Source organism: Hakea prostrata, chromosome 1 (assembly GCF_041222555.1).
Source record: "Hakea prostrata isolate BN-2017 chromosome 1, UWA_Hpros_2, whole genome shotgun sequence".
Taxonomy (NCBI): domain Eukaryota; kingdom Viridiplantae; phylum Streptophyta; class Magnoliopsida; order Proteales; family Proteaceae; genus Hakea; species Hakea prostrata.
In genome coordinates, this window is record NC_142600.1 from 30982249 (window position 1) to 31009033 (window position 26785).

The 26785-nt window shown below is 38.2% G+C and overlaps 2 protein-coding genes across 3 annotated transcripts in view; one reads left to right on the forward strand and one right to left on the reverse strand.

The window, feature by feature from the left end:
• LOC149028731 (eukaryotic translation initiation factor 3 subunit H-like) overlaps positions 1-17808 on the reverse strand; it is a 42007-nt gene extending 24199 nt beyond the window's left edge. For both annotated transcript variants that reach the window (XR_016170426.1, XM_089138799.1), the window contains exons 1-10: positions 17644-17808; positions 17457-17536; positions 13186-13302; positions 12951-13054; positions 11691-11757; positions 9256-9389; positions 9119-9167; positions 8402-8473; positions 8186-8287; positions 7998-8065 (exon numbers count right to left, since the gene is read on the reverse strand). Coding sequence is in view for 1 of the 2 variants with exons in the window: in XM_089138799.1 (XP_088994925.1) it covers positions 7998-8065; positions 8186-8287; positions 8402-8473; positions 9119-9167; positions 9256-9389; positions 11691-11757; positions 12951-13054; positions 13186-13302; positions 17457-17536; positions 17644-17653 (803 nt within the window). In the remaining variant the exon portion in view is untranslated. The remainder of the gene's footprint in view (positions 1-7997; positions 8066-8185; positions 8288-8401; positions 8474-9118; positions 9168-9255; positions 9390-11690; positions 11758-12950; positions 13055-13185; positions 13303-17456; positions 17537-17643) is intronic.
• A 4705-nt stretch (positions 17809-22513) lies between these two features.
• Positions 22514-25896, forward strand: LOC149028732 (nucleobase-ascorbate transporter 1-like). The gene is made up of 13 exons (XM_089149077.1): positions 22514-22603; positions 22879-22966; positions 23098-23372; positions 23462-23562; positions 23655-23730; positions 23926-23985; positions 24276-24560; positions 24640-24726; positions 24820-24878; positions 25057-25148; positions 25229-25306; positions 25415-25575; positions 25684-25896. Exons 2-13 carry the CDS (start codon positions 22879-22881, stop codon positions 25894-25896), a joined length of 1575 nt encoding a protein of 524 aa, XP_089005203.1. The 5' UTR covers positions 22514-22603.
• Positions 25897-26785: the final 889 nt, after the last annotated feature.

Below are 26785 nucleotides of genomic sequence, written 5' to 3' on the forward strand. Positions count from 1 at the left end.
TCTTCCTGTGTCTCGCTTCCGCTTGCTTCGGTCCAAACTCAAGCTCCTCGAAGGCCCCTTGACTTTGAGGGAGGGTATTAAGGACTAAATTGTCTTTATGATATTAAGGACAAAATTGTCTTTATGATTTTCTATAAGGTCTACATTGTCATTTTATTGTATAAAGCAGTTGATATAGTTTACTATAAATAAGTCTTTTGATCTCTTATTGAAATCAACGAATTCTGTCATTACTTTCCACACACTCCAAGCATCATAGCTAGTGGGATGATAGCCCTACAAATGCTTCTCATTGAGATTCAAAGGAAAATGTCTATCATATAGCACTCAATATGCACCTCTCCACTTCACTGGCGTATCCACCCAACTTTTATATATGGGCACTCACTGGTATTTTTTTTAAAAGTAATTGAAGTTCCAAAAACAGAATCATTTTGCATAACAAACACTTTTTTGCTTCTCCTGCCCAAAACAAGAAATTATTATGGTGTTCCAAACACATTTTCTTGCCAAGAAATCTGGCCCTATTAATATAAATACAAAAAGTTCTTTCTGGAATATAAACATGGGTCAAAAACAGAGGGGTTATCATTCATGGTGATTTAGGGATTCATCACAAAAGCCCGTCTCCTTGGTGACTAGGTCGGTGCCTAGGTTGTGGATAAGCGACTAAGGCAAGCATATACCAAGAGGGCCTTGGATTAAATATCTATTGGGTGAATGTGAAATCCTTTCCTCTAAGATGTAATTATGAGCAGGGTTTACATGCAAGAATGAAATTTTTTTTCTTTAACTCGTAAATACCTGGAAGCAATGTATAAAATTAACATTGTCTTTGAAACTATACTTTTAACAAATAAGACTCATTTGTGCTTTTCCAACTTTGATATTGACAGGCAAAATATTGATGCTTGCAGCATGAACTCTCATACCGCTTGCCAGTTCCCTCTACCGCGGCCTATGATGGCAACATATGGTGCTGGCAGTAGCTGCCACTTATTAAGGGTAGTTCTGTATATTCATATGAATACAGCTGCTATTTGTATTTGCCATCGGGCACCTCTATGTAACTAATAATGGTATAAATAATGGAAGCATGAACCATATTAGTTCACAACAGAATTTCAGTCAAACTAAATCTCTAACATGGTATCAACAAGCAGGTAATGTTTCAAAGTTTTTAATTCAGGTATTTTGTGGTATTTCAGTTTATATTGTCGGGCTTTTATTTCAGTTCTTGAAGTTCTTGGACTCTATTCAGACCTTGGGAAGCCCTGTTCTTGAGGCTTTTCTTGCTTTCATGATGGCATCTTTCCCCTATTCTCTCTGATTTATCTTTTCCACCCTCCTCTGTTCCATTAACTTTCTCAAATGTGCATCATTTCTTGTCGATCAAATTATCTACTACAAATTACCTAGTCTGGCACTCTCAGTTTCTCCCCTTGTAGTGTGATCTGGTTTACTCGGTAACATTGATGGGAGTTTGCCATGTCCACCTCAATGCACTGCTTCACTTTCCTCTCCGTCTCCAGTGATTAATCCTGATTCCTCTCCAAACGGATCAGCTTCTGCTAAGCTGGATCCCCTCCTCTTTGACAGAAGTTCACTCTGTGGTTGGCCTTGGCTCGTCCTCGGAGATTTGGTAAGCTCTTGCTGCAGCTTTTGCATGTACTTCTCAGGCAAGAATCACGCAATTGTGGATATCTCTAATGGTCTCAAGAAGGGTGGCAATTGCATGACTTCCTAACTTTTGAAAATCAAGAAAATTACTGATGAATTTGCCCTTGCTTCAGAACTGATTTCAGATGAAGACATTGTTATCTTCACTCTAGTTGGACTAGATCCTGAAAATTCCTCTTCTAATACTTCAGTTACCACTTGAGAGACTCCAGCTAGACTTCGTGATCTTCACAGACTCATTTGTCATCCAATGAACCTCCAAAGTCTCGGGCGGCCAATTCTCACTTCAGATATCGATCTGCTTCTCATGGTACTAATGTGTCTCAGTTCCCAATTCTGATCAGAGTAGAGGTGTTCGTGATGTTAATTCTTCTGCACCTCGTTCAGTTTGTCAGATTTGCAATTGCATTGATCATTCAGCCAAGTTCAGCTATCAACATTACAATTCTCCTAGCTATATCTCTTCAGTTCAGTCACCAGGATTAGCTCAGGCTTATATTACTGGTTCTCCTCTTCTTCATCCATTCTATATCAGTCTTGGTTCCAAGACACGGGAGCGGGAATCCGTTTGTCAGCTGTCTTCAGGCCAAAACAAAATGGATGCTCAAATGACAGAAAGGGTCTCAGAAAAGGAAAAAGAAGCATCTGGCTCGCTACACGACTGGCTGGCAAGAGAAAGGATTTACTATCAGGACGACTAGTGACATCTGAGTAACAGGATAACCAGCAGCACATTCTTTGCTTTTTTCTGGAGCTTGAAACCTAGACCCTGAGTCTGTCCGCCCCACCCTAACCTCAGGCTTTCAGTCCTACTTCTTCAACTAGTTGATTCTTCCTGCTTAAACTATTTATTTGCCACTATCTCATTGGCTGTTGCTTGGTTGCTTGCTGAGCGCTAACGTGCAGTCATTTTATTGCCTGATTTACAACCACAGTAAAATTAGAAGACTCACCCTGCCCATGCCACATTCCTGCCTTGACAAAAAGCGAAAGGGGACAGTGTGTAAATCAAAAGCAGTCTCAGTTGCAAGCATTACCCACCCCCGTCTTTACCTCTCTTTGCTATGAACTGGATACAAATGAGAGTAATATATTTACCTTTCAGATTCTGTTTTCAAACCCATGTCCCTCCAGATTTGGGTGCTCTCCAGTCTTCTTCACCTTACCGTAGCACTGAAACTGTTCTATTCAGTAATGGATCAGGTATGGTTGTTGCTAATTTAGGGAATGCTTCATTTTCTGCTAAGAATTCCTCTTAGCATTTACATAATGTTCTTCATGTGCCATCTATGAAACACAATCTTTTGTCAGTTAGTCAATTTACAAAAGAAAACGCTGTATATTTTGAGTTCCATCCTCTCTTTTTTTTTGGTCAAGGATCTATAATCAGGGAGTATCCTGCTGCAAGCTTCTCTTAGGGATTGACTCTATCAGATGCTGCAGCCTCCATCTTCTCTGCCGACTTCCTCTTCTGTCGCTGCAGCATTGTCTACTATTCGAGTGTCTCCCTCTGTGGCACGCACGTCTTGGTGACACTTCAAACTCTGTAGTTCAAAAGGTTATTTAGGCTCATCACCTTCCTGTGGTGAAGTCTTATTCTCCATCTACAGTTTGTTCAGCTTGTCAGCTTGGTAAGGCTTACAAATTACCTTTCTCATCAAGAAGTTATGTTACTACAGGTCCTCTTCACCTCGTGTATTTAAACTTATGGGGACCAGCCCTGCTACTATCTGTGGAAGGACATAAGTTTTGTGTGTTGTTTGTGGACAATTATACTTGCATTTCTTGGTTGTATATCTTGCTAAAAGTCAGATAATCTTTCAGTTTTTCAAAATTTTAAGGGATTAGTAGAGAAACAGTTTGGTGTGCCAACTAAAATTTCTCAATCTGACAGTGGGGAGAATATCGCAGCTTTGCTGCATTTTTGAGGTCTTGTGGGATTGCTCATCAGCTTCCCTGTGGTCATACATCAGAACAAAATGGTTCAGTGGAGAGAAAACCATAGTTGTCAAGGCGTCGCCTCGGTGTCTGGGCTCCTTCGGAGCGCCTCAAATTGGCATCGCCTTATTTTTCGGCAATAAGGCGTCTGCTTTTTATTTTTCTTTTTTAAATCACGAGAAAGATGCCTAATCGAAGGCATATATTGAAATACTTATTAGATTCCGATTGTAAAGTATCTATTGTTTGAACCTATATGCATATGTATAATGACACTACATGTGATCAAATGTTAAAATAAAAATAAAAACAAACAAAATTGAAAGAGAATAAGTTCTTGACTCAAGTCTTACACTCTCACTCTCACTCTAATCCCTAATCTCTTTCTCTCTTCCATTTCCGCGACGACACTCCGGCAAGCAGTGGCCAGCGACAAGCAATTTCTTCTCGCAACTTTTTATTTAGGACCTATTATGTGTGGTTTGTAGTATGTTGGATGACTTGAGGTAGTCTGATATTAGTTTTTTTATTATATAAGATATGATAGATTTAAAGTGAATGAGATGTACACTAAAAATTTCACTTAAATCGCCTCAACCGCCTCAAAAGCGCATCGGAGGGCGCCTCGTCGACTCATCGCCTCAATTAGCCTAAACCGCCTTGCATCGCCTCGTCGCCGTGACAACTATGGAGAAAACACAGGCATGTGATTAATATGGGGTTATCCATATTGGCTCATTCTGGTATGCCTTTTCAATTTAGGAGCCTTGCATTTCAGACTGCTATGTTTGTTATTAATCAGCTGCCTACAGGGTAATATTCAATAATAGGTCTCTTTTTGCTACTCCTCATGGTAGAGACCCTGATTATTCATTTCTGAAGGTGTTTGGTTGTGCATGTTTTCCCCTAATGTGGCCTTATAATTGCCAACCCTGATGCATTCTTTTTCATTTCTCATAACTTCCTATCGATATTTTTTTTCCCGTTCGACATTTTCGGACTGCATTAGTTTTTATTTTCTTCAGTCTTGTTTACTTTCTAACTCTTATTCCCTACTATTAAACCCTACCCTTATTTCATTATTATTATTATTATTATTATTATTATTATTATTATTATTATTATTATCCTAACCACTATTTTGCAGCCTCATAACGAACTAGCAGGTGTTGTTATTTCCTTTGTTATCTTTCGTTAGTTATTACCTATCCCAGTTTTCCTTGTCTGCAGTAGGTACACTCGCATTAACTCTAGGGGGTTCTTTAGGTTATTATTTACTCCATTTTATGTTAGAAGTAGGATCTTGACTAGGACCGCACCTTCTTCTCTTTTTTTACTTTTTCTTGGGGATCTCCTCCCTGATTCTTGATAATCATACACTCGAATTAGGGGTACAATGCCAAGATCCCCATCCCCATGTTTCCTATTTTTAATTCTCATTATGTTATGTTATTAGTTTAGGGCTGAAATTGTTTTTCACTTGCTATGATATGATTGTCTAAATTTGCATGTTCATCAGATTATTATATGCTGTTATCCCCTATTATTTATTAGAGCAAATTACACTGACACCCCACTTTATGTTTTAAAAACACAGACACCCCATTCATTAAACACACTAGCCCATTCTGTGAGTAACACCATTAACCCACTGTTCATTTTTCTTTAATTCTAAAAATGCCCTTACCCTATCTATTCTCTCACCTCACTCGGATCTCCTCTGCTTCACCTGTCCATGCACCTTCACCTCCGGTAGCACCAGCAACGCCACCGCCACAGCCTCCTCCACTAACGTTGGGCTCTGGTTCGGAGCCAATTAACGACCTCGCTGAAGACCATGTCGACGCTCTCTTGTGGTTCACCGATGAGCTGATGCAACATCCCAAGGTGGATTCGATAGAGCTCTTCAACGCAAGCCGGGTCACAAAGCACGTCTTGCTCGCCGTGAACGATGAGCATCGGCAGATCCACCTCTTCAAACCTCCCTTGAAGCTCCTTCGAAACCCTGAGCAGCTCCAATAACAGACAAATACTTTAAGCGCTGGAGGTTGTACAACACTACGCGCCTGCTGCAGTCGCCTTCTTCTGCTGGTGGTGGGGTGCGAAAGAGCACATCAGTACATAATAGATGTTTTAATTGTTTCATTTCCCAGAATTTTTCCGATTTGAAGATCTCTGGCTTGAACAACTTATTCTTTGGGCGAAGAAACTGTAGGTTCCATAAATTGCAAATTGACTTCGGGAGTGTTGAAAATGCTTTGTAATTAATTCTCAGGTATCTCAGAAGGATTAATCTCTCAATTTCACTTGGAATGGTGTCTGTTAAATCCACACCTAAATCTAATACTCGAAGTGAGGTGTTTGCAAGAAGAGGACCCCAACATATTCTTTCCGGTGGAAAATCCAATCTCAGAAAAGATCCAGAAACAAAGTGTCTTGTACAATCCTCGTGCTGCGATTCGGTTTGCTTTCAGAGGAATTGTCTCAAATTCTGCCATCTCGAATAAATTCTCTTCAGTCGCCTTAATTTTACAGAAATTCATCAGCTGAAACCGCTTAGAAATGGTAATCTCTTTGGTTTCCCCATCCCAATGCTTACTTACAACTTCAACCAGCTCCCGATTAATGAGTTCATTCACGTATTTTTCTGCAACACTAGTGCAGTGTACCATTCCTTCCACTTGGGTCTTTAGTGGTTCCACAACAAGACGCTCTGCAATTAACAATTCCTTAAATATGGTGAAGCAACACGAATTCAGAACCCCGAGATAGAGAAGGCACAGCTTCAGGTGATCTGGTAAGTTGCTGTATATCAATTCCCAAGAGGACGAAGGAGGCGGCGGCGGCGGCGTTGCTGGTGCTACCGGAGGTGAGGTCGACAGGTGAAGCAAAGGAGATCCGAGTGAGGTGAGAGAATAGATAGGGTAAGGGCATTTTTGGAATTAAAGAAAAATGAACAGTGGGTTAATGGTTTTATTAACAGAATGGACTAGTGTGTTTAATGAACGGGGTGTCTGTGTTTTTAAAACATAAAGTGCGGTGTCAGTGTTTTAAAGCCTTCATTTTGAGGTGTCAGTGCAATTTGCTCTATTTATTAACTTCCATTAATAGTTAAGACTTGTAACCAGCCCTTGGAGGTTCCCTAGTTTCTAGGGTTCCCTCTACACCAAATATAGTAGGCCATCTCAGCCCAGGCCCTCTCGCACACAGCTATCTCACATCTGAAAAATGTCTTTCTCAGACCAAACACCTGCAAACAAGCAATAGCTGTCCATTAATCAAGCCATTTTTCTAGTACAACTGATGGAGCCCGTTTATAGCTAGGCCTGAGCTTCACAAAGCAGGAAGTCTCAAAAATAAAAACCACTAAGTAAAGCTAAGAAACTAAAATAGAAATCTCCTATAATCTAGCCACCAAACATCAAAATAGGAACTCCTAAAAAGAATCTTACCAAACTGAAACTAGGAACTACCTAAGACTATTGCAAAGAAAATAAAGATAAATAAAATATATAAATAAAATTTTGAAACAAAAACTGAATTATAGCAGCATTATCATAGAATCTTTCTCTGTTTGATGAACCCACAGAATCCTCTAGAAGCATCCCACATGGAAAATATAAACTGCGTTACTGTTCAAGTAAACGGTGTTTTGGGACACCCCCCCCCCCCTTCTTTCTCTTTTTAACCTTTAGATCTACGTCACTATGATTTTGTGCAACCAACTTTTGAGTTCCCCTGCACCCTTGTCATTAATGTTCATTGTCTTATAGCTCTATTCTAGAATCAGCTAGTCTCATTTCCTAATAAAGTTTTTTGATCATCTATGAAGTATTAATTACCTAATTTTATTTTACTACAACTTAGAACAGAGAGCTTCAAAATGATGCGAGAGGAAGCTGGAACTTGGAATTCCCAATATCAACTCAAGGCCCTCCAAGCAAAGGAAACTAAAACATCACTGACAGTTCCAAGCTTCCCAGCAAAATGATTCATCCTTGGTTAAATAAGCAAAAGAATTCTTAACCCTCATTAATATTTAGAATTCTAGATGACCATTGCTCGTGCACAACTAAAAGTTGCTACTATCAGCATGGAAGTGCCCCATATTTGCAACCACAAAAGAATTCTTAACCCTTATTGATATTTAGAATTATAGATGACAATTTCTAGTGCACAACTAAAGGTTGTTACTATCAGCATGGAAGCACCTCGTATTTGCAACCACCAACATGCATTTATTCAGAAAGGGCACTAACAAACTCAACCCCTTAGAAATCTTTCAGCTAGATGAAGAATGTAAAGCAGTACCTAATGATTTACAACTTAACCACAATAGAAAAGGCATTATGGATTAACTTTATGAGCCAATTAGTTACCTCCTCTTCTGGAGCCATGCCTGCTGCTGGGCTTGCTGACGTGAGAGGTTACGGTAGTAGAATTGAAACTGCAAGGACAAAAACATTTGTTATTATGCCAGCCACTTGACCAAAAGCTCAACATTAGAAGGACGAAGATAATGAAGCATAACAAGGTTTTTTTAAAAGCAAGCAAGCTGAGTACTAGCCTTCTGCTGCTCCACTGACAAATCTTCCATACACTCAATCAGAAATTCCATATTCCTCTCCATAAATGGAGCAGTAGATAATTGTAGACGATCAAAGTCACACTGCCACGGGTTCAGATGGCATAAAGTTAACATGGAAAATAAGAAAAGGTAACTAAAAAATAAAAAGGATGAATACACATGTAGCTCTAAAAATTTTATTAAATAATTAAAAACCTGAGAGACAGGTGAATCAGGTTCCAGCTCTGTCATGAATGCACTGATAAGAGCAGAATTTGAAACTTTGATCTGTGGACGAGAATTACAAGCATGAAAACCCATACAAAGACTAACAACTAAGGGTGAAAAGGGCTGCTTTATTCAAAAAAAATATCAAAGACCCCCTAGGTCGCCTAGACACAATCATAACTAATGCTTCTGAAAAGTTGCGACTTCCAACAGAATCAGAGAACTGCCAACAAGTAACAGTTTAACTCTATAACATCAAGGTTTGTATCACATCACAATTTAACATACTTCACAATGGTAGGTCGCATACTCATCAAACCTGACTGCCAAAAGGCTCATCACATAGTTTTCAGGCCCTACGGGATGGAAATGGTGGATTCCAATTGTAAGGCATATTGTTCTTTGGAACTTGCATTTCTTTCTCGAATACCAACTAAAATTTAATTTTCTTCTACATGTCAAACTGAGGATAAGCAGAACTGATCACAAAGTGTCAAAAGGGTCATCCATCCAAAAGTCAGTGTACAAACAAGATTCTTCATTTTTATGCACGTCAACAAACACGACACGGGGCCGTGTGCATAATTCAATACCAACATTCCAACCCCAACCCCCCCAGAGAAAGAAAAAAAAAGAAAAGAAGAAGGAAAAAATATAAAAGCAAGTAATATATAACCCAAAGAAGCGAAATGAAGAAGAACCTACAGGAATCTCCTCGAAGATATCCACCCAGGTCAAATTTTTTTCCCTCAGCCTATTTGAGCAAAGGACGATAACATGAGATTCAAAACATACAATTATCTTAAATAGATTAACGTTATAACAGAACCAGCACCACATACTTCTCTCCACTAAAATTGTTATTGCGGTGAAGATCCATGAAAGAATCAGAGAGCTTTAAGGCCTTGAGAGCTAAAACCCCTTGATTGGAGCGTGAAGGATCATATATAATGCACACACACCTCCTGATATTCTCCTACAACAAACCAAGCAGAAGTCAGTAGCGAACAAAAACTGCCTCTGAAAGTAAAGTTTCACAATCAAAACCATACAAGCATTTCAGTAGAAAATGTGTCAATGGTTAAAAAAAATAAAAAATGGAAGTTGCTAATCAAAATAAGGGATGCCTCTCTGCTGCAAGTAAACATGGCAGATGCCAACACAACTGCATGTGATGTTACAATAACCGTAACAGCAGGACTTCATGTATTCAATAACTAATATGGGAACCGCAAATTCTAACCTATGAGACAGAGAAGTCGCAATGCTGTAGTAGCTACTCTTGCTAACATTGCTAGTTGCTACAAGTTTTCACAGCCACATCCACCTAATAAGGATGAAGATGAGCTCTATGATGACAATGAGGGTAAGACGATGTTTTTGTGTTTACATGGGCTATATTGTTCCATAGTTGCTAACAAGCTATATTTTTTGATTGTTGAAACTAAAGGCAATGACTGGTGCTGACACTATAGTTTCTACACAAGTATGTTGAGTGGTCTGAAGGTGGCCCAGGTAATCACAGACATTGGTATTTGTGTCAAGGTAGCTTCACAAGCCTTCATTAACAAAGATAAGCTACAAATGGAAAATCATCAACAATTCCACACGATTTCCATCTAATGGTAACACTCTAGCCAAAGTTGATCCGTTCCACCCAAATTACTGGAATGTGAGAAAGTTTGACGCTGTATGATGCAATCCCAGTGAAGCTTATGGATGTTGTGTTGGTCGGTGACATGAAGAATCAATGGATCTTCACATCCAACGTAAAACAGATTGTCTTTATAACAGGGATAGGTAGGAATGTAGGACGATCCCCAGGTTTAGGCTATACACACCTTTAACAAGATCCCATGTACAACTCAAAACAGAAATAGGTCAACAATAAGGTCTAGTTCAACCTTATCAGATGGGATTCAGGCCAATGCCAGGATGATGTTAGGTTAAAAAAAAATATCAGTCAACAGCCAAATTTAACTCAACTTGGAAATTAATGAACTCTGAAAAATAAAGCAGAATTTACAAAACCACATGATATTAGATTCTCTAGAAGATTGTAAAAGTCCAATAACAGGAAGAAATTCCCAAAAGATAATTGATGATCAAAGGGTCACATTAAGATTGACAAAATAAAAAGAAAATCTGGAAAAACAGAAAGGGCAAATTGCCGTTCGGAAGCATGAGGCTTATGCAGTATCGGCATTTTTTACAGGAGAGAAAAAATGTATCTTGGCGCAAGTGCATTGATAGTATCAACACCACCACAGTGAGACATAGATATCCCATCCCACAGCTAGATAATATGCTCAATGCACTATCCAAAGCTACAGTTCACCTTAAATAGACCTTAAAAGTAAAAAAAAATATTCACATATCTGCAGTTGATGCATGATTGCATGCAAACTATATTTAAGATCAAGGACTGCTTTATGAGTTACAAGCTCGGCCTTTTGGTTACCCAATATACCAGGGACTTCCATGTGCGGCATGAGTCAAAGTTCTGATTATAGTACTCTATTTTGAAGAGATACTATTTTACAAGAAGAGACAGGAAAAATCACTTTCTTCAGTTGAGACATGTTATGAGGGTTCTAGAACTCTTCAAGTTGAAAACTCAAAATGCTCTTTCATGTTAAGACTATATGTATTGGGTTCATTGTTATCTCCACAAGGTGTCGAGGCTGATCTAGAAAAATTAAGATGCCAACTGAACTCCAGAGCTTCCATTGTCTTCCTTTATTTTATCGCAGCTCATCAAAAATTTCAGATCAAATACAGCACAAAAACATAAGCTCACAAACCTGAGCAAGAGGAAGTTCAAGTGGACAACCCCAGCTGCCAAGGTTTTCAAGCTTATTAAACAAAAGATTCTAAGGATAACATTTTATATCTGCCAGACTTTGACAGGGTCTTCAAGAGAGCAACAGACACTGCACAAACATCCTCCATGCTTACAGTCTTTGGTGAAGGTCAAGTATTTACTCGTTAACCCTTACATCCACAATGTTTTCCATTGTATTATTTAATTTTTCAGGGCTCTTGGAATTCTAAACTAAATGGACCTTCAACCAAAAAGAACAAAGAGTGGTTCAGTCACAAAAAGCCCAAAGGGGTTGGGAATGCGTGTGCGTGTGCGTGTGCGTGTGCGTGTGCGTGTGCGTGTGTGTGTGCATGTGCGCGTGTGTGATTTTTTTTAGTGGGGGGAGGGGGGAAGAGGTTGTCAGTACAATTGAAACCAAAGGATGCATCACAGCAGCAAGAAAAGAAAAGTCACCTGGTAATTCATAAAGGTCTCAATCAATTCCACAGTCTGAAAAGATCCTAATAAGGTAGATTGGTACCTGACAAAAATTTAAGAGGAAATATGATCATCCAAGCAAATAAGAGAGAGATGAAGAGGCTGAAGATAATATATTCTCATTAAATCTCAAAACTACATTAAGGATTGCATAAAACTTCCAGCCCACATGCACATAGTGACGTGCTCAGATGAGTTATAACCAAAACTCATCTTGCTATCAATCAAAAATGAAAACAGTTCACCAATCACTTACAAAGAAATCCACGAAAGGATCAATTACATAATTCCAGGGCAACCATCAAATAAGGTAAAAGAAAGCATGTTAAACAACATTGTTTTGATATAAGTATGACTATGTAAGTGCCCCTTCAAACAGATACCACTATGCTCTAAACAATTCAAAATTTACTTTCAAAATTTACCACTATGACTAATGATTTGTTTTGTTTTGTCCCAAGTGAACTGTGAACTTGTGATAAACCTTATTTCAATGGAGTTTCCTCTGGAATTTCCATATGAAGCATAAAAAGTTATTAGGCAAACTCAAATCAATGGTTGTCAATGATCAGCTACACAAACTAGTTTCTGGCCACTGCTGAATAACCTAACTAATTAAATGATCCCCTGCCTTAACACTACAGCCAAATGCTAAAATTCAACTCTCATTGTATATCATAATTTCCTCCTCCATCATTAGTCCACTGGCAATGCTGTTCTATGGTTGCTTCTCATAAATAAGAACTGCTTAGAAAACACCAGCCTAAAATCATAAGAAGAAATTCCCATAAAGATTAATCTATTGTTTAGGCCTTCACCAACACAAGAGATTAGAACATGCTGGTAAAAATTGGAACTCTGAAATAATATATATAATCTGAACATGCAAATATATGTCCTTTAAAGTGAATGTGTTAGGGCCTGGATGAAAACACATGGAGGAGAGAGGAGTTGCCATAACCAACTTCTGGTTGGTCGGTTACAAATAGGAGGGAACTGTGTGAAGTATCAGTTTTTTATGTATGTTTGGGCAGCCTTTGGCTGAGTGACAGCAATGTTGCTGTAGGGGTGACTGGCACCAATGTAACCAAATTGTCTTGCTATTTTACTGGTCTTGTAATAGTTAGGGTGTTCTTTCTTTATTACTCGAGTAATCCAATCTTCATAACTAATCATTTTTCATTGTCGATTAGTGGGTTCCCAGCAGAATGCAACAATTTATAAAACTAAACATACCATCCAACAGTGTTGTTGTCAACATTAACCTCTCTCAGGCATCTCATCATTTCAAGTTGGTAATTAGCACCATCAGCTTCAATTTCCTCCTCTTCCTCTCGCATCTGAAGTGGTCATATGCCAAGTTAACAAGGAAGAAAGATCAAAAAGGAAAAGGAAAGTATGATAACACACTAAGATTGAAACTATTCAAACTTATACTAACATATGAATAAAGGGTAAATTTTTCACCTACCGGAAAGGGAAAACAGTTTGTAACTTCAAGAACACTCCCAACATCTAATCCAAGAAGCTGCCCCGTCACCAAAGCTGGTGAAAATTCCTTGCAGTGCTTAATTATCTTCAGTACAACCTGTTTATTAGCATATTTACAGAATATGTAAGTCAGGACTTCCAAATTTCAGCCATAGCTCATGATTCCATAACATAAGAAACTACTAGGACCTATACTGCAATTATGGCAAGAAAATACAGTCTGTTGCATCTCATCAGGACGCTCCATGTAGTCATTTTTATCTGTCTTCCTGGTCGACGATAACCATATCAATACTAAATCCATTAATAATTTCAAATTCATTAAAAACAGTAATAAAAAATAAAAAATAAATCTGTCAGCCTTGCCTACCCAATGGGTAATTGTGTTACATAAGCGCAGTACAACTAAACAAGATACTCAATTCCTTCACCTATGTCAAGAATATGGTGCAAGACATTCTTTCACGTAGCAACAACAACAACAACCACCATAACTTTATCCCAATTCAATGGGGTCGACTACACGAATCAAAAGGGGTTCAATAGAAGAGATAAGAGAAGTAACAGTACAGAATTTAAGCATAAACAAAGATAAGTAGGAGCCATAGTCAAAGTAGCATTTCAAGAATGTCTTTTTACATGGGATCAGCTGTGCATAGGTCCTCATCCTCCAGACAGCTCTATCAGCACTCATATGGGCATTTAGTCCTAGGGCAAGCATATCCTTACTACTTTCTCCAATAGCCAGTGGAGGCATTAACCCTACCTATTTTAGTTCCATCCAATTGTATATGATCATTTTTTTTACAAGTGCCTCTAACGGCCTTCGTTGGACATGCCCATACCACCTCAACAAGCACTCTCCTAGCTTGCCCCAAAACTGATGCAATACCCAAGCCGGATCTAATATGATCGTTCTTACTCTCTCTTCTAGTCTTGCCACACATCCTCATCTCTACTTACTTGTTTTATTTATGTGGCTCCTCTTGGTTGCCCAACATTCTTCCCTATAGATCATGGCCGGTTTGACAATTGTCTTTATAGAATTGCCTCTTGAGCTTAATGGGCATACATTTATCACATAACACACCTGAAGCACCTCTCCACTTCAACCACCCTAACCTTAATCCTGTGAGAAACATCATCATCTAACGCCACACATCAGCTCCAAAAATTAACAAGTAAACCAAATCTTGATGTGAACACCACTTACACCCCTAGCCGAAACCTTGAGTGGGGCCCACAAGAAGGCTCTAAGAAGCACCCTAGGCTGGCGAGTAAGGGTATTTTGGGCATTTTCTTCCAATATTTAGTTGCTGGAATTTAATTCCAGTTTAATTTCTAGAATCGAAGTTTGTTAAATAGTCTTATTCGAGTTGGTAGTTGAGTTAGTGATTAAGTCCCCAATTGTTTAAACTCTAGCAATGCAGCAATTAGAGTTTTAATTAAAATAGAATTTAAGCATGTGACTATTAGAGTTTAAGTCAATTTAAAGTTTTATTTCTGCATGTGACCATTAGGAAAAAGTCTTATTTCAGCATGTGACCATTAGGGACCTTTAGATGTTTAGATTTTATTTCAAGGGTCAAGATTATGTGGTTTCCTAATCTATATAGGAATCCCACTTAAAATCTAGTTCTTTTAGCAGGCTATAAATAGCTTATTGTTTCTTTGTAACTCTTCAAATTTGATTGAATTAAAGTATTTGTGAGACATTGGGTCCTGGTTTTCTTTGGGAGGGCCACGGCTGATTTTGAAGCATTCTCCCTCTACAATCAGCAAATATTCTCAAGTTCCAGCAGCCATTAGACTATCACAGCAGCTTCTACCAAGTAAGTAAACACCATAGCCCCCTTCTCCCGCTCTTCCCTACCCACGCAAGCATCCCCCAACCATGCCCCTTCATCTCCAGCCCCTCCCCTGCCCCTACCCCTTGCTGCCGCAACACAGCAGCAACACCCAATCCCCCTGCAGCACCCCTTAGCCCCCACCCCTCATCCCTACAACCCCCCAGCCCATCCCCCACCTCCCCTTGCACCCACAGGCCTCCCACTCCTTCCCCACAGAAGCACTAAATCCCCAACCCCTACAACTTCCAATTCCCCAGCCCATTAACCTCCTTTCTTCTCCCTATAGGATCACACCAACCCCTAGGCATCAGTCCTACAGTTATTTTCTAAGATGAACCCTATTTCCCTAGGTCTGAAAAATTCCTGCACTTCATCTTCTTCATCAGAATTTTCTGCACTTCATCTTCAACCTCCAAATCAAAACCCTAGTTCATCCTAGACTCTCCCTATACTCTAAACCCATTAGAACAAGATCTGAAAACACAAAACGGCAAGTCCAGTCTCTTCTCCCATCTAGCCAAAACACCCAAACCCTAGTTTTCAAACTTTTTTTTGTTGAAACTCAGATCTGGAATTAGCCTTACAGCAGGGTTTCAAGTGTTTAAACCCACCCTACACATCTTAGAATAGCCATCCCATTCGCTGGAATATCCTCGGCAGCCCTTAGTTTTAGGGAAATTTCATCAAAACCCAAACCCAAAAACTTGGTAGTTGGTACATCAAATCTGCATCAAGCTAGCCACCCAGCCCCCATTAATGAAACAAAATTCCTCAACGGTTTAGACACTTTTTGCACCCAGCTCATCAGAAACAAGAAGCAAGCTTGCTGGGGTGTGTTAGCCCGTTTATATAGCGGTAAGCCTTTTCTTGCTGGGCGCGCGCCTTACTCAAGTAGGGACTCATGGAGTTGCTTGTTAATAATCCCAGGCAAGGCATTTACAATATTTTGTGGTTATTTTACACACGCTTATAAATATTTTAATGCAGCACAAGCACTTACACAGTAGCAGTAGACAAGGATAAGCACAAGTGCTAATCACTGATTCTAGGAGATGCTTTGAGTCTCCATTCGGGTGATACAAGATATGAGCTAAAGTGGATCACTCAGCTATAGTTTCCGAAGAAATAAATGGGGGGAAAAAGAAAGCAAAAGTACCAGCAGCACACCAAATCAGAAGTTTTTATCACAAGTTGTTACCAAAATTGACTGATTAATATAAGCATTTCGTGATTAAACTCTCAACAGAAAGTTGCCTGGTTCGTTTCTTGAACTACAGCATTTTCCAACATTCGCTTGTGTTTTCAGACAATAACATTATCAGTGTTTTCTATGAAAATAGTAAATGGGATAACAGGTGAACCACAACCTTGTTCCCTGTTCATCAATCGCTGACCTATTTGTGATTCATGGACTGTTACAAGGGAAGCTACCGTACCTATTTAACACATAGGTAAACAACAATAAGGAAAGATTTATTGAGACTGCTGACTTTGCATCTGCCAGAGTCTGCAGAAAACTAAAATCAAACATAACCTAGCAATCAACTAGGAATTGCCCCCATATCTGTCACTAATCAGAAACTGTTGATCATTCATATACTTGAGCTTCAATGTTAGCAAAATTTGATAGCATCAGTCATCACATTGTCTGATCTCAAATCTAGTCAAAACCATGTTGCCATTTTAGAATGCATGTCCTCAGTTGATGTAGTATCAAGCACATGGAGATCCAGGAAGAAACCAAACACAAGTGACATTTATTTGAATATGCATCTTTCTTCCCTAAAATCCCAGTTTCTCAGCATATTGTATAAAATTCGACCATTCTGTTTCTTTTCTGCTTCACCCATGAGTAATATTTCATAACAGCTTCTACAATCTTTATTTCACTAGGGTTTTTCTTTTCATTTTCAGTTGGCAATTTATTTCGCTTAGTACAACCATTTGAGGGGAGATGGACAACGAATTGTGAGTATCTAGGTCTTCTATTTTCTTTTTATTTTCTTTGTTGTAGTTTGCAATTTATTCAGATATAGTGAAGCTACTGAAGGGGAAGATTGCCAGTAATGAGGTATCCTTCTCTCTGTCTCTCTATCCTGGTATATTTTGCAGTACCAAATGACATGCAAATATCATCCAACAGTAATGCACCTAAAGAGTGTAAACAGACGCAGAAAAGCTTCCTAAACTACCTGCCAACTGAAACTTTTGCAAATATAGCTTGATAAAGAAGCTAAAAACACAGCGTAAAACAACATGCTTCCACCTGATACAAAATTACAGCTACAAGAAACAAAGCAGGAGAAGAAATCTACTTCGGCTACTTCTCTGCAATTCGACAATTCATAAATCCTTAATTCGTGAGCAACTGCGCTAAACTAGAACAGGCTCAAAAGATTACCAAGCCCTCCATTTGCACTACTCTTAGCGGCGAAGCGACCTCCTCTGAAGCCGCAACCTGAAGGAAAGACCGAGCCATGGCTGCAGAATGCAATCAAAAGATCTATACAGTAAACAAAAAAATAATAATAATAATTCTACTGGGGATTAACAAACTATTCGCATAGAGAAAAGGGTCAGGTACGAACGATTAGCCATGCCGACGAACAGATGGAATTGGAGGGTTTTAGGGTTCAACGCTTGTAAAGAGAGACTCTGCCAGTAATCTGTAGATTTATCTTTAGGAAGTCCTGTCTCTCCAGCGATGAACAACGGCGACTACTTTTAACCAACGCTGGTATGTTGGACACTTTGACCCAAGTGATTTCTACTTTCTTACCTACCTGTCATAAACAAACAGAAATGACTTTATTTTTTCGTAAAAAACATAATACTGCGGTATGTCATATGTTTTACAGTTATATGTTCAGCCTACATCCTTTTTAGTTTTTACTAAAAGAAAAAAGAACAAGTAAGTTACTGTTGTGGTAGAACCAAATGGACCGAGTGATTCGACCAGACCACTACAAACCGATCAGAGCATCGACAAACCAAGATTGAACCAATTGGACAACATGTTAAGTCTTTAGGTCATGATCAACTCTTGTATAAGAGTAAGAATAAGACTCCACGAAGATAAGACTGAGAGTCTGTATCAACATAGTACGAGTAGATTTCTACTAACACCAAAAGAACAATTGGAGAACCCAATTACAACTCCAACACAGCATATCGCAAGTAACTGCTCCCAAAAAACTATAAATACTACATTGAGAAGACTGAAAGGTACGTATTCTGGAGTTATTCTAATAGCTTCAAGATTTACATAATAGTTGCTTATTCTGTGTTGAGAGAGGACTGACTTGCTCGTCAGAGACGTTACTTGACCTCCACGACCGACCTCGTTTTTTGCAGGTATCTCCATCAGGATTGGAAGAACAAGGAATTTGACCAACAGTTACCAACAAATTAAGAAAAAGAACAACTTGCATCCTTAGGTCCGATATAATGTCTATAATTCTTCTATATAGAGAGTTACATTAATATTCTTATGTATAAACAAGAATCACCAGAAATGGGTTGGGTTGTATTAGAAGTAGGGGTGTAAATGGATAACCGAAATCTGCCTCCAAATTCGCTCCGCATCCATTTAGAGGTATTCAAATCCGTCCAATTACTAATAGGATGCGAATATGGTATACCCCTTTCTTACTGATTATTATTTGTCTGATAAAATTATCCGATCAAGTTACTCACCTGAATTTATTTTCTCATTTTTATAAATTTTTACTTGAGATATGTGACTGTTTTTATAGATTCTCCACAAAAATAACTACCAAAGTTGCTAAATTCTTAAATTTCAAACCTAACTCTAATAAATAAAGTGCTAAAGATGTCAACAAGTAGTCAAAAATTTGTGTTCAGTTTGTATTTATACCAATTTACAAGAATCTACTTGAGAAAATAGCTATCCGACTATCATCCGAATCCATCTGAATCCGTCCGAATATAATAGGATGCGGATATCATATTACCACTATCCGATCCAAATCCAATCTGTTTACACCCCTAATTAGAAGGTTGGCTTGAGGCCAAACCATTATTTAAAACATCCCTCTCTACTTCAATTGAAGAGAGCAAATGATTTTCTTCATGAGCAACAGAAACAAACATAACCGACGCCTGAGAAGACACCTGAATTGAATCACTAGCATCAAAGCAAGGTTTTGAATATTCCAAAATAGATACTTTTCTTTTATCAAAATAATCAAAATCACTTGCAGCCTCTTATACAACACCTATCCATCAAAATCACTAACAACCCATGTTTATCAACAAAGCCAGAATCAATGGCACCTTTGAATGGGAAAAGTTCTTCATCAAAAACAATACTCGGGAAATAAACACACACCCAGAACTTCTATGATAACATTTGTAGCCTTTATGATGATCATTGTATCCCATAAAGACACACTGCAGTGATCGTGGATCAAACTTGTGGGTTGCATATGACCTCAAGCAAGGAAAACATGTTGTTCCAAACACCTGAAAAGCAGAGTAAACTAGTTCTTGATCAAACAATAGCTTCAATGGTGTACTCATATTCAATGTTTGAGAGGGAAAACGATTAATCAAGAAAACAATAGTTAAAAACACTTATACCCAGAAAGATAAAGGAATTGAAGTATTAAAAAGCATAGTCAAACCCAATTCCACCAAGTGGCTTTGTTTGCGCTCAACAACACTATTCTGGGGAGGGGTACCATAACATGAAACATGATGAATAATACCATTGTCAACTAAATGTTGTCTAAAAGCACCCAAAGAAAATTCACCACCTCCATCTGATTGAAACACGTTTATCTTACAACTGAACAACCGCTCAACCATAGCTTGAAACTAAAGAAAACAATTGTAAAACTCAGAGTTATGACAAACAAGATATAACCAGGTATAACAGGAGTAATCATCTACAAACAATGCATAATACCTGAATTTTTGAATACTAGGGACTAGTAATTTTCCCCATAAATCACAAAGAACTCTTTCTAGAGGTGCCAAAGCACAGGTAAACGAACTGACAAAAAGAAGTTGAGAACTCTTGCTCATTTGACAACTACTACAAGTATTCTTAGATTTACAAGTAACTCTGATCAATCCTATATTCTTCAAAAAATTTGTAACACGAGGGTAGGGATGACCTAACCGTCGATGCCACACATCCTCTATTGTAGCACAAAAATGAGAGGGGAAGAAGGCCTTAGGAGCTTAATCATGCTCATCACTGTGACACACATAGAGTCCACCATTTTTAGTCCCCAATGCCAACACCTTCTAAGTTTGAGGGTCCTTTACAAAAAATATAGAGTCAGTAAATTCCACTATACAACCCAAGTCAGATGTGAGCTTGGAAATAGAGAGCAAGTTCATCTTGATATCTAGAACAACTAGAAGACCAGTCAATGGTAACAAAGAATTCCCAACAACAATTTTACCAAAACTTTATGTGTGATGGGTAGAGAGGCACCATTACCAACCATTACTGTAGAAGAACCTTTGAAAGGAATTATAGTAGATAGATTACCTGAATCTGAGGTTATATGATCTGTTGCTCCTTAGTTGGGAAACCAACGATTGTCCTAAGTCAAATGAACTGCTGCAAGTGCTTTAGGAATATCATCTGGTTGCTATGAGTGATCAAACCAACCCTAGCAATGCAAAACATCATGACCAAGTTTTTATAAACTCGACACCGAAGAACAAAGCGCGATTCACCTTGATTTTCTTTTTATTAGAATTTCTAGATGTGGTATACTGAGCAAAACCTCTATTCTGAGAAGAGAAACCTCTATTTCGAGCACCTCCTCAATGACCAAATTGACCACAATTGCAATAACCAAAAGAATGGCCTCCATTAGAACTGCGAAAATCCCTCTTGGTTGTGTGAGTAGTAAATGTGCAGAATTGGGAGCTTCACCAAGAATCCCTCGATTGCAAATATCATGACTCTGAAGAAATGGTGCAAGTTCAGAAAATGTAGGCGCATGAGGTTTTAACATCGTGGTAGCAAAAACATCATCAAAAACATCATACAAAGGTCCAAGATTGTTTAGCAAGAGAAACACTTTTCTTTGATCAGCCACCGGCTTCCCAATCGATGATAACTGATCACAGAGTTGCTTGAATTGGACCAAAAACTTAGCAAGAGAAGTAGAATCCTTTTTGTGCAAAAAATGTAGACGGGATTGGAGTTCAAACTCCTTTGCTTCAGATGCTTAGGAAAATGCATTAGCTAGGGCTTTCCAGAGCGCAAAAAAGTCATGCCAACTGCTAATCCAAGAACATTGTCAGAGAGAGTTCCAGTAATCCAGGCCTTCACGAGCTCATCAGCTGAAATCCAAGCTTGATACAATGGATTCACACATTCGTCACTGGCGACATTTTTCAACAGCCGATCAGGGGTAGAAATCTCGCCATTAATAAACCCTTGAAGATCTTGACCTTTAATTAGCAAAGAAATTTGAGTTTCCCATAACAAATAGTTGTCAAAGTTTAAACGAATAGTCACAAAATTTGCAACATTAAAAGTACTAGGGTAGGGAAACTGAGAAACAGAAGGGAAAGATGAAACAGGAGCAGCCATGAAACAAGAAAGAAGAACAAAAATCGCACAAGAACAAGAAAGCGGAAGAAAGAAAACCACACAAGGGGGAAGTTAGCACTCACAGGGCTGATACCATGTGAAAATTGAGATAGATGTGTAAAAATGTTTTTTCATTGCTTTTCAACTACAACTATTAAAATATTTATAGGAGTGACAAATGTTTATAAACATAACACATATCACTATATCTCAACACTCTATATGCTCAGTTGCATCATTGAAGGAAGAACTCATGGGTGTCTCCCTTGAATAAAATACCCGATAATAGGTGAATCCACAAATTCACCTGCCTTTTATACTAGGATTGGAATCCAACGATTTCGACGTGATTCTATGGAATCACAATACTATAAATGTTTTCTAACCAAATATTTAAAAAAAAAAAAAATTTAGGATTAACCAAATACACTCTTAAGGTTTTTAACAAATACAAATTCAATTAACAGAATTTAATGGTAGTGGCATTAGCAACTCTACCTAAAAAAAAAAAAACAAGGACATCAGTGATTTCAAACAAAGTACAAGGTTGTTGGATTAGTAGTTTGAAAATTACAAGGATAAGGTAGTAATTAAGCAATAGGTGGGTGTCAATAATACCAATTATCCCACTGAAATTCAAAAATCTGTCATCCATTGTAATATTTTCTTAGGAGTAATGTATTTAAATTTTAGGCGTGAATTATTTTAAAAAGGCACTAAAGTAGGAGTTAGGTAAATCGTTTCAAAATTTAAATCTATTTTGGTAAGTAAATTTAAATCTATTCTTTTTTTTTTTTGGTGAAAAATTTAAATCTATTCATGTGAAAGTTTTTCTGAAAATGGTTCTGGAAGTATACCATTTTAAATTCCGCAAAGGAAGGAAAATTTCCGTTGAACCCAGTGTTAATCGAACACTTTGATGTTCTTCGAACTCCATAATAAACTGCAAGTCTGCAACAGGAGAGGTAGAATGGATTCTTTTCCATTATGATGCTTGGAGTTTTTTTTTTCTTTCTTTTTTTCAATCTATTGGATTTTCGTTCTTTTGTTGAAGAAATGAAAATGAAAATTTATTTGATTGATTGAATTTCATGAGAAGGGATGGCGATGCTTCTGATGAAATCTGTTCATGCTTTATGGGTTTTTCTCCTACTGAAACCATAATTCTAGAATATAAGAGTGAGTGGACATTCTTTTAACGGATTGTTGTTGTTGTTGTGTTCATCTGGAGAAAGTGTAGATGGTGAGCGCCATTGTTGATATCAGTCATCCTCCCAAGGAGCAAATACAGGAACTAGAGTATTGTATCGATTCAAACCCTTCTTGGGGTGAGTGAGTTCATCATCTGCCTGTTTCAAGTGCCTTTTTTTAATTTCTTTTTCTTTCTCTTTTTGGATTTCAAAGTATTTTCAAAATGCAAGACTGAGAAGAAACCTAAATGCTACAACTTACCTTGCAGTTCAAACTATTCTCTTGGCATTTCAACATTACATTGTGATGCTCGGAACATCAGTTTTGATTCCAACGCAATTGGTCCAATTGATGGGTGGCACAGATGGTGAAAAAGCTAGGGTCATACAAGCACTTCTGTTTGTATCAGGTATCAAAACCCTTCTTCAAACTCTGTTTGGGACTCGCTTGCCGACGGTTATTGGCGCTTCTTATGCCTATACGATACCCATCCTACTGATCATAGGCGATTCCTCATTACAGAGCATTCCAGACCCTCATGAAGTAAGCATATTTTTTAATCCCTATCTAATTGGTTGCAAAATTTTGATATCTTAACAATATTTCTAGCGTCTTTCCTTCACATGTTGCAGAGGTTTATACACACCATGAGAGCAATTCAAGGAGCAGTAATCATAGGATCGAGCTTGCAGATCATCCTGGGTTTTAGCCAGCTATGGGGTATCTTTTCACGGTAATCGAAACATATCTTCCTTTGCAACTCAAAAACTAAGTGACTTATCAGTGGAAAATGGTAACTGCAAATGTTCCTTCATTCTCAAGCAGGTTTTTCAGTCCACTAAACATGTCCCCTGTAATATGCCTAATTGGTTTGGAACTTCTACAGACTGGCTTTCCTAAGGTGCTTTGTCTTTCTTGTTTTCTTCTTCTTCTTCTCTTTCTTTCTTTTCCTTTCTTTTCCTTTCTTTTTTTTCTTCTTTTTAATACATATTATTTAAGTAACAATTTATATGTATCCACTTCCTACTTACATTTACACCAAAAAAAAAAAAAAAAAAAATCCTACTTACCTCGAATATGTGGCTGATTTTCTTAGGTTGCAGCATGTGCGGAAATAGGTATACCGATGCTTCTCCTGGTCATTGCTCTCTGCCTGGTATGTCCTCTCTAACCAAGTAGGCTTTGCAACCACTGTTTGACAAAGAGTCTATTGAGACTGGTTCATAAAAAACTCAAGGAGTAGCAGACACCATAGTTAACAAGTACACAAGTTGGTTATGTATAGGGTGAATGAATCATAGCATAAATGGAGAATAGACTTAGAATTTGCAATCACTCTGAGGCTCAATGTACCTTAACTAAGTATTTGAATTGGACGGAATTATTATGATCTACATTGGCTAGAAAGAGAATTTGTCATGATGAAATGCTTTTCTTGGAATGCAGTACCTGAAGCACATCAAGCTAGGGATGGATTTTCCAGTCTTTGAGCGGTTTAGTGTTCTTCTAAGCATCATAGTTATATGGACATTTTCTTTTCTCCTGACTGTCATTGGAACCTACAAGCATGCATCAGCTAAAACTAAATCTAGCTGCCGTGCGAACAGTGCTCATCTCTTGTCATCTTCCCCTTGGATCAAATTTCCTTATCCAATAGAATGGGGACCTCCAACCTTTAATGCAGGCCATTGCTTTGCAATGATGGCAGCAGTTTTTGTTTCTCAGATTGAGGTAATGTCAGACAGTTAAGCAGTTCTAAATATTTTCTTAATACTCTTTTCAGTAAATCATTTGAGTTTTGTAATTGTAGTCCACTGCAGCATACGTTGCTGCATCACGCTTTGCTATGGCCACTCCACCTCCTGCCCATGTTCTAAGCAGAGGCATTGGCTGGCAGGTAAATTTATTGTTCACCTTGGTAGAGAAAAAATATTAGTAGAGATCTCCTATTCCTTAAAAGTTTTGATCACTGAAACATCAATATTTCAAGGGTGTCGGGGTGCTGCTCGATGGCCTCTTTGGAACACTGTCAGGATCAACTGTCTCCGTGTAAGAATTTACCCTTCCCATAAATTCACTTTTATTCTTCCATGTTGGATTTATTGGAATGCACAATTTTTTTTAATAGTCTAACTTCAATTTCATTCCTTTGGAAGATCTGTGTTTCGTACCAGAACATGACGTGATTGGATTTATACTCAAATTCTTACTCTTGATTTGATATTAGAGAGAATGTGGCATTGCTTGGGCTAACAAGGGTTGGAAGCCGCCGAGTTATTCAAGTATCAGCTGGTTTCATGATATTTTTCTCCATTTTAGGTTCATCTTCTTAAAGCAAAACAAGACTGTTTCCTTTGTTGTTGATTGTTTGAATCCAGTACTTATAGTATTACTTGCAGGAAAATTTGGAGCTTTGTTTGCGTCCATACCGTACCCAATATTTGCGGCAGTATACTGTGTTCTATTTGGTCTTATAGGTATTTGATGCACCTGTCTCGCATGTAGATTCTTTTAGATAGCCTATAGATGTATGAATACAACCACAAAGAAATGCTTTGTTAACTTATGGCCTTCATTGTCTATAGCATCTCTCGGTTTGTCATTCCTGCAATTCACAAACATGAATTCAATGAGGAACTTGTTCATTATGGGGGTCTCTCTATTCCTTGGGTTATCCATTTCCCAGTACTTCACGCAGACATTTATATCATTTAAACATGGACCCGTGAATACAAGGGCTGGCTGGGTGAGTCATTTAGGATTAATAATCTCTTTTCTGTTTCACTTTCTATGTTAATTCACTAACCCAACCTTCAAGTTTCAGTTCATTTACTCTCTGTTTTCTTGGTTTCAGTTTAATGGCTTCTTAAATCCAGTGTTCTCTTCAGCTCCTACAGTGGCGCTTTTTGTTGCTGTTTTGTTGGATAATACAGTAGATGTTAAGTTGTCAAAGAAAGACAGAGGTATGCCATGGTGGGAGAAGTTCAGAATCTATAAAGGAGACATCAGGAATGAGGAATTCTATGCATTGCCCTTCAATCTTAATAGGTTCTTTCCCCCAAGTTGAGTACAGTGAAGTTAAATTGGTCTACTTTTTCAATTGTTCTGGTTGGAGGGTGGTTTGGTGGGTGAATTGCCTTGAGGGGAAATAGTATCTATTCTGTGTAATTGCTGAACAGGGTTGATCAGATTTATTCAAATGAAAATCTTTTGTTCCCTTGGTTATCTTTCTTATTTGTTCTTTTAAGTCTTCGCAATATAGAAATGCATTATGTTCAAACAAATTGACATTCCATGATTCTATGTATTTTTCCCTGGTCTACACCATAGTAAAAAACCTCCCATATATGCATCAACAAGGGGTGGATCAAGGTTCAAAGAAGCAGAATTGACAACCAGATCGGCCTTTTCCAATTTCGATCGCTAGAATCCACTTGAACTCTAGAAATCACCTAGTATTTTGAATTAGGAATCAGGCAGACCCAGGTAGTGTGACTAGGAATCTAAACAGCTTGGCTTCCTTTGATCCATACATCAATGAGAAGCTTAGCAGCATAAACAAAAATTTGGAAGACATCTTCTATTGCAACAATGGTTCCCCCTTTGCATATCCCCTGTTGCAACCCTTCAATCCCAATGGCTCCAATTGCAATCTCAAGAGTTGTGCTGGGTTTCTTTTTCAATAAATAACTTATGAATGTGCATAAAGGTTGCAATTTGCTCACAATGAATTACCTTGTATTCCAAAGGATTTCTTTTGATGAATTATCTTTTATACTTCGAAATTGCTCACATTAAATGAGTTTGTATCTTGAAGAAAGAAAACTCTCAATCAATAAGGCAATCAATGAGTTTGTCACATCCACCCAGCCGGTATCCATCTACCCGAATACCCGAGGGAGTGATCCACAATCATAAGATCAGGTTTTATGTATTCGCACACACCACACCACATA

What these genes read in the sequence shown, in the direction of transcription:
- LOC149028732 (XM_089149077.1), top strand. Translation starts at nt 22,879, where the DNA reads ATGGTGAGCGCCATTGTTGATATCAGTCATCCTCCCAAGGAGCAAATA. An exon ending in GCATTCCAGACCCTCATGAA is followed by an intron (nt 23,373 to 23,461) that starts GTAAGCATATTT and finishes CACATGTTGCAG; the next exon opens with AGGTTTATACACACCATGAG. An exon ending in TGAATACAAGGGCTGGCTGG is followed by an intron (nt 25,576 to 25,683) that starts GTGAGTCATTTA and finishes TCTTGGTTTCAG; the next exon opens with TTTAATGGCTTCTTAAATCC.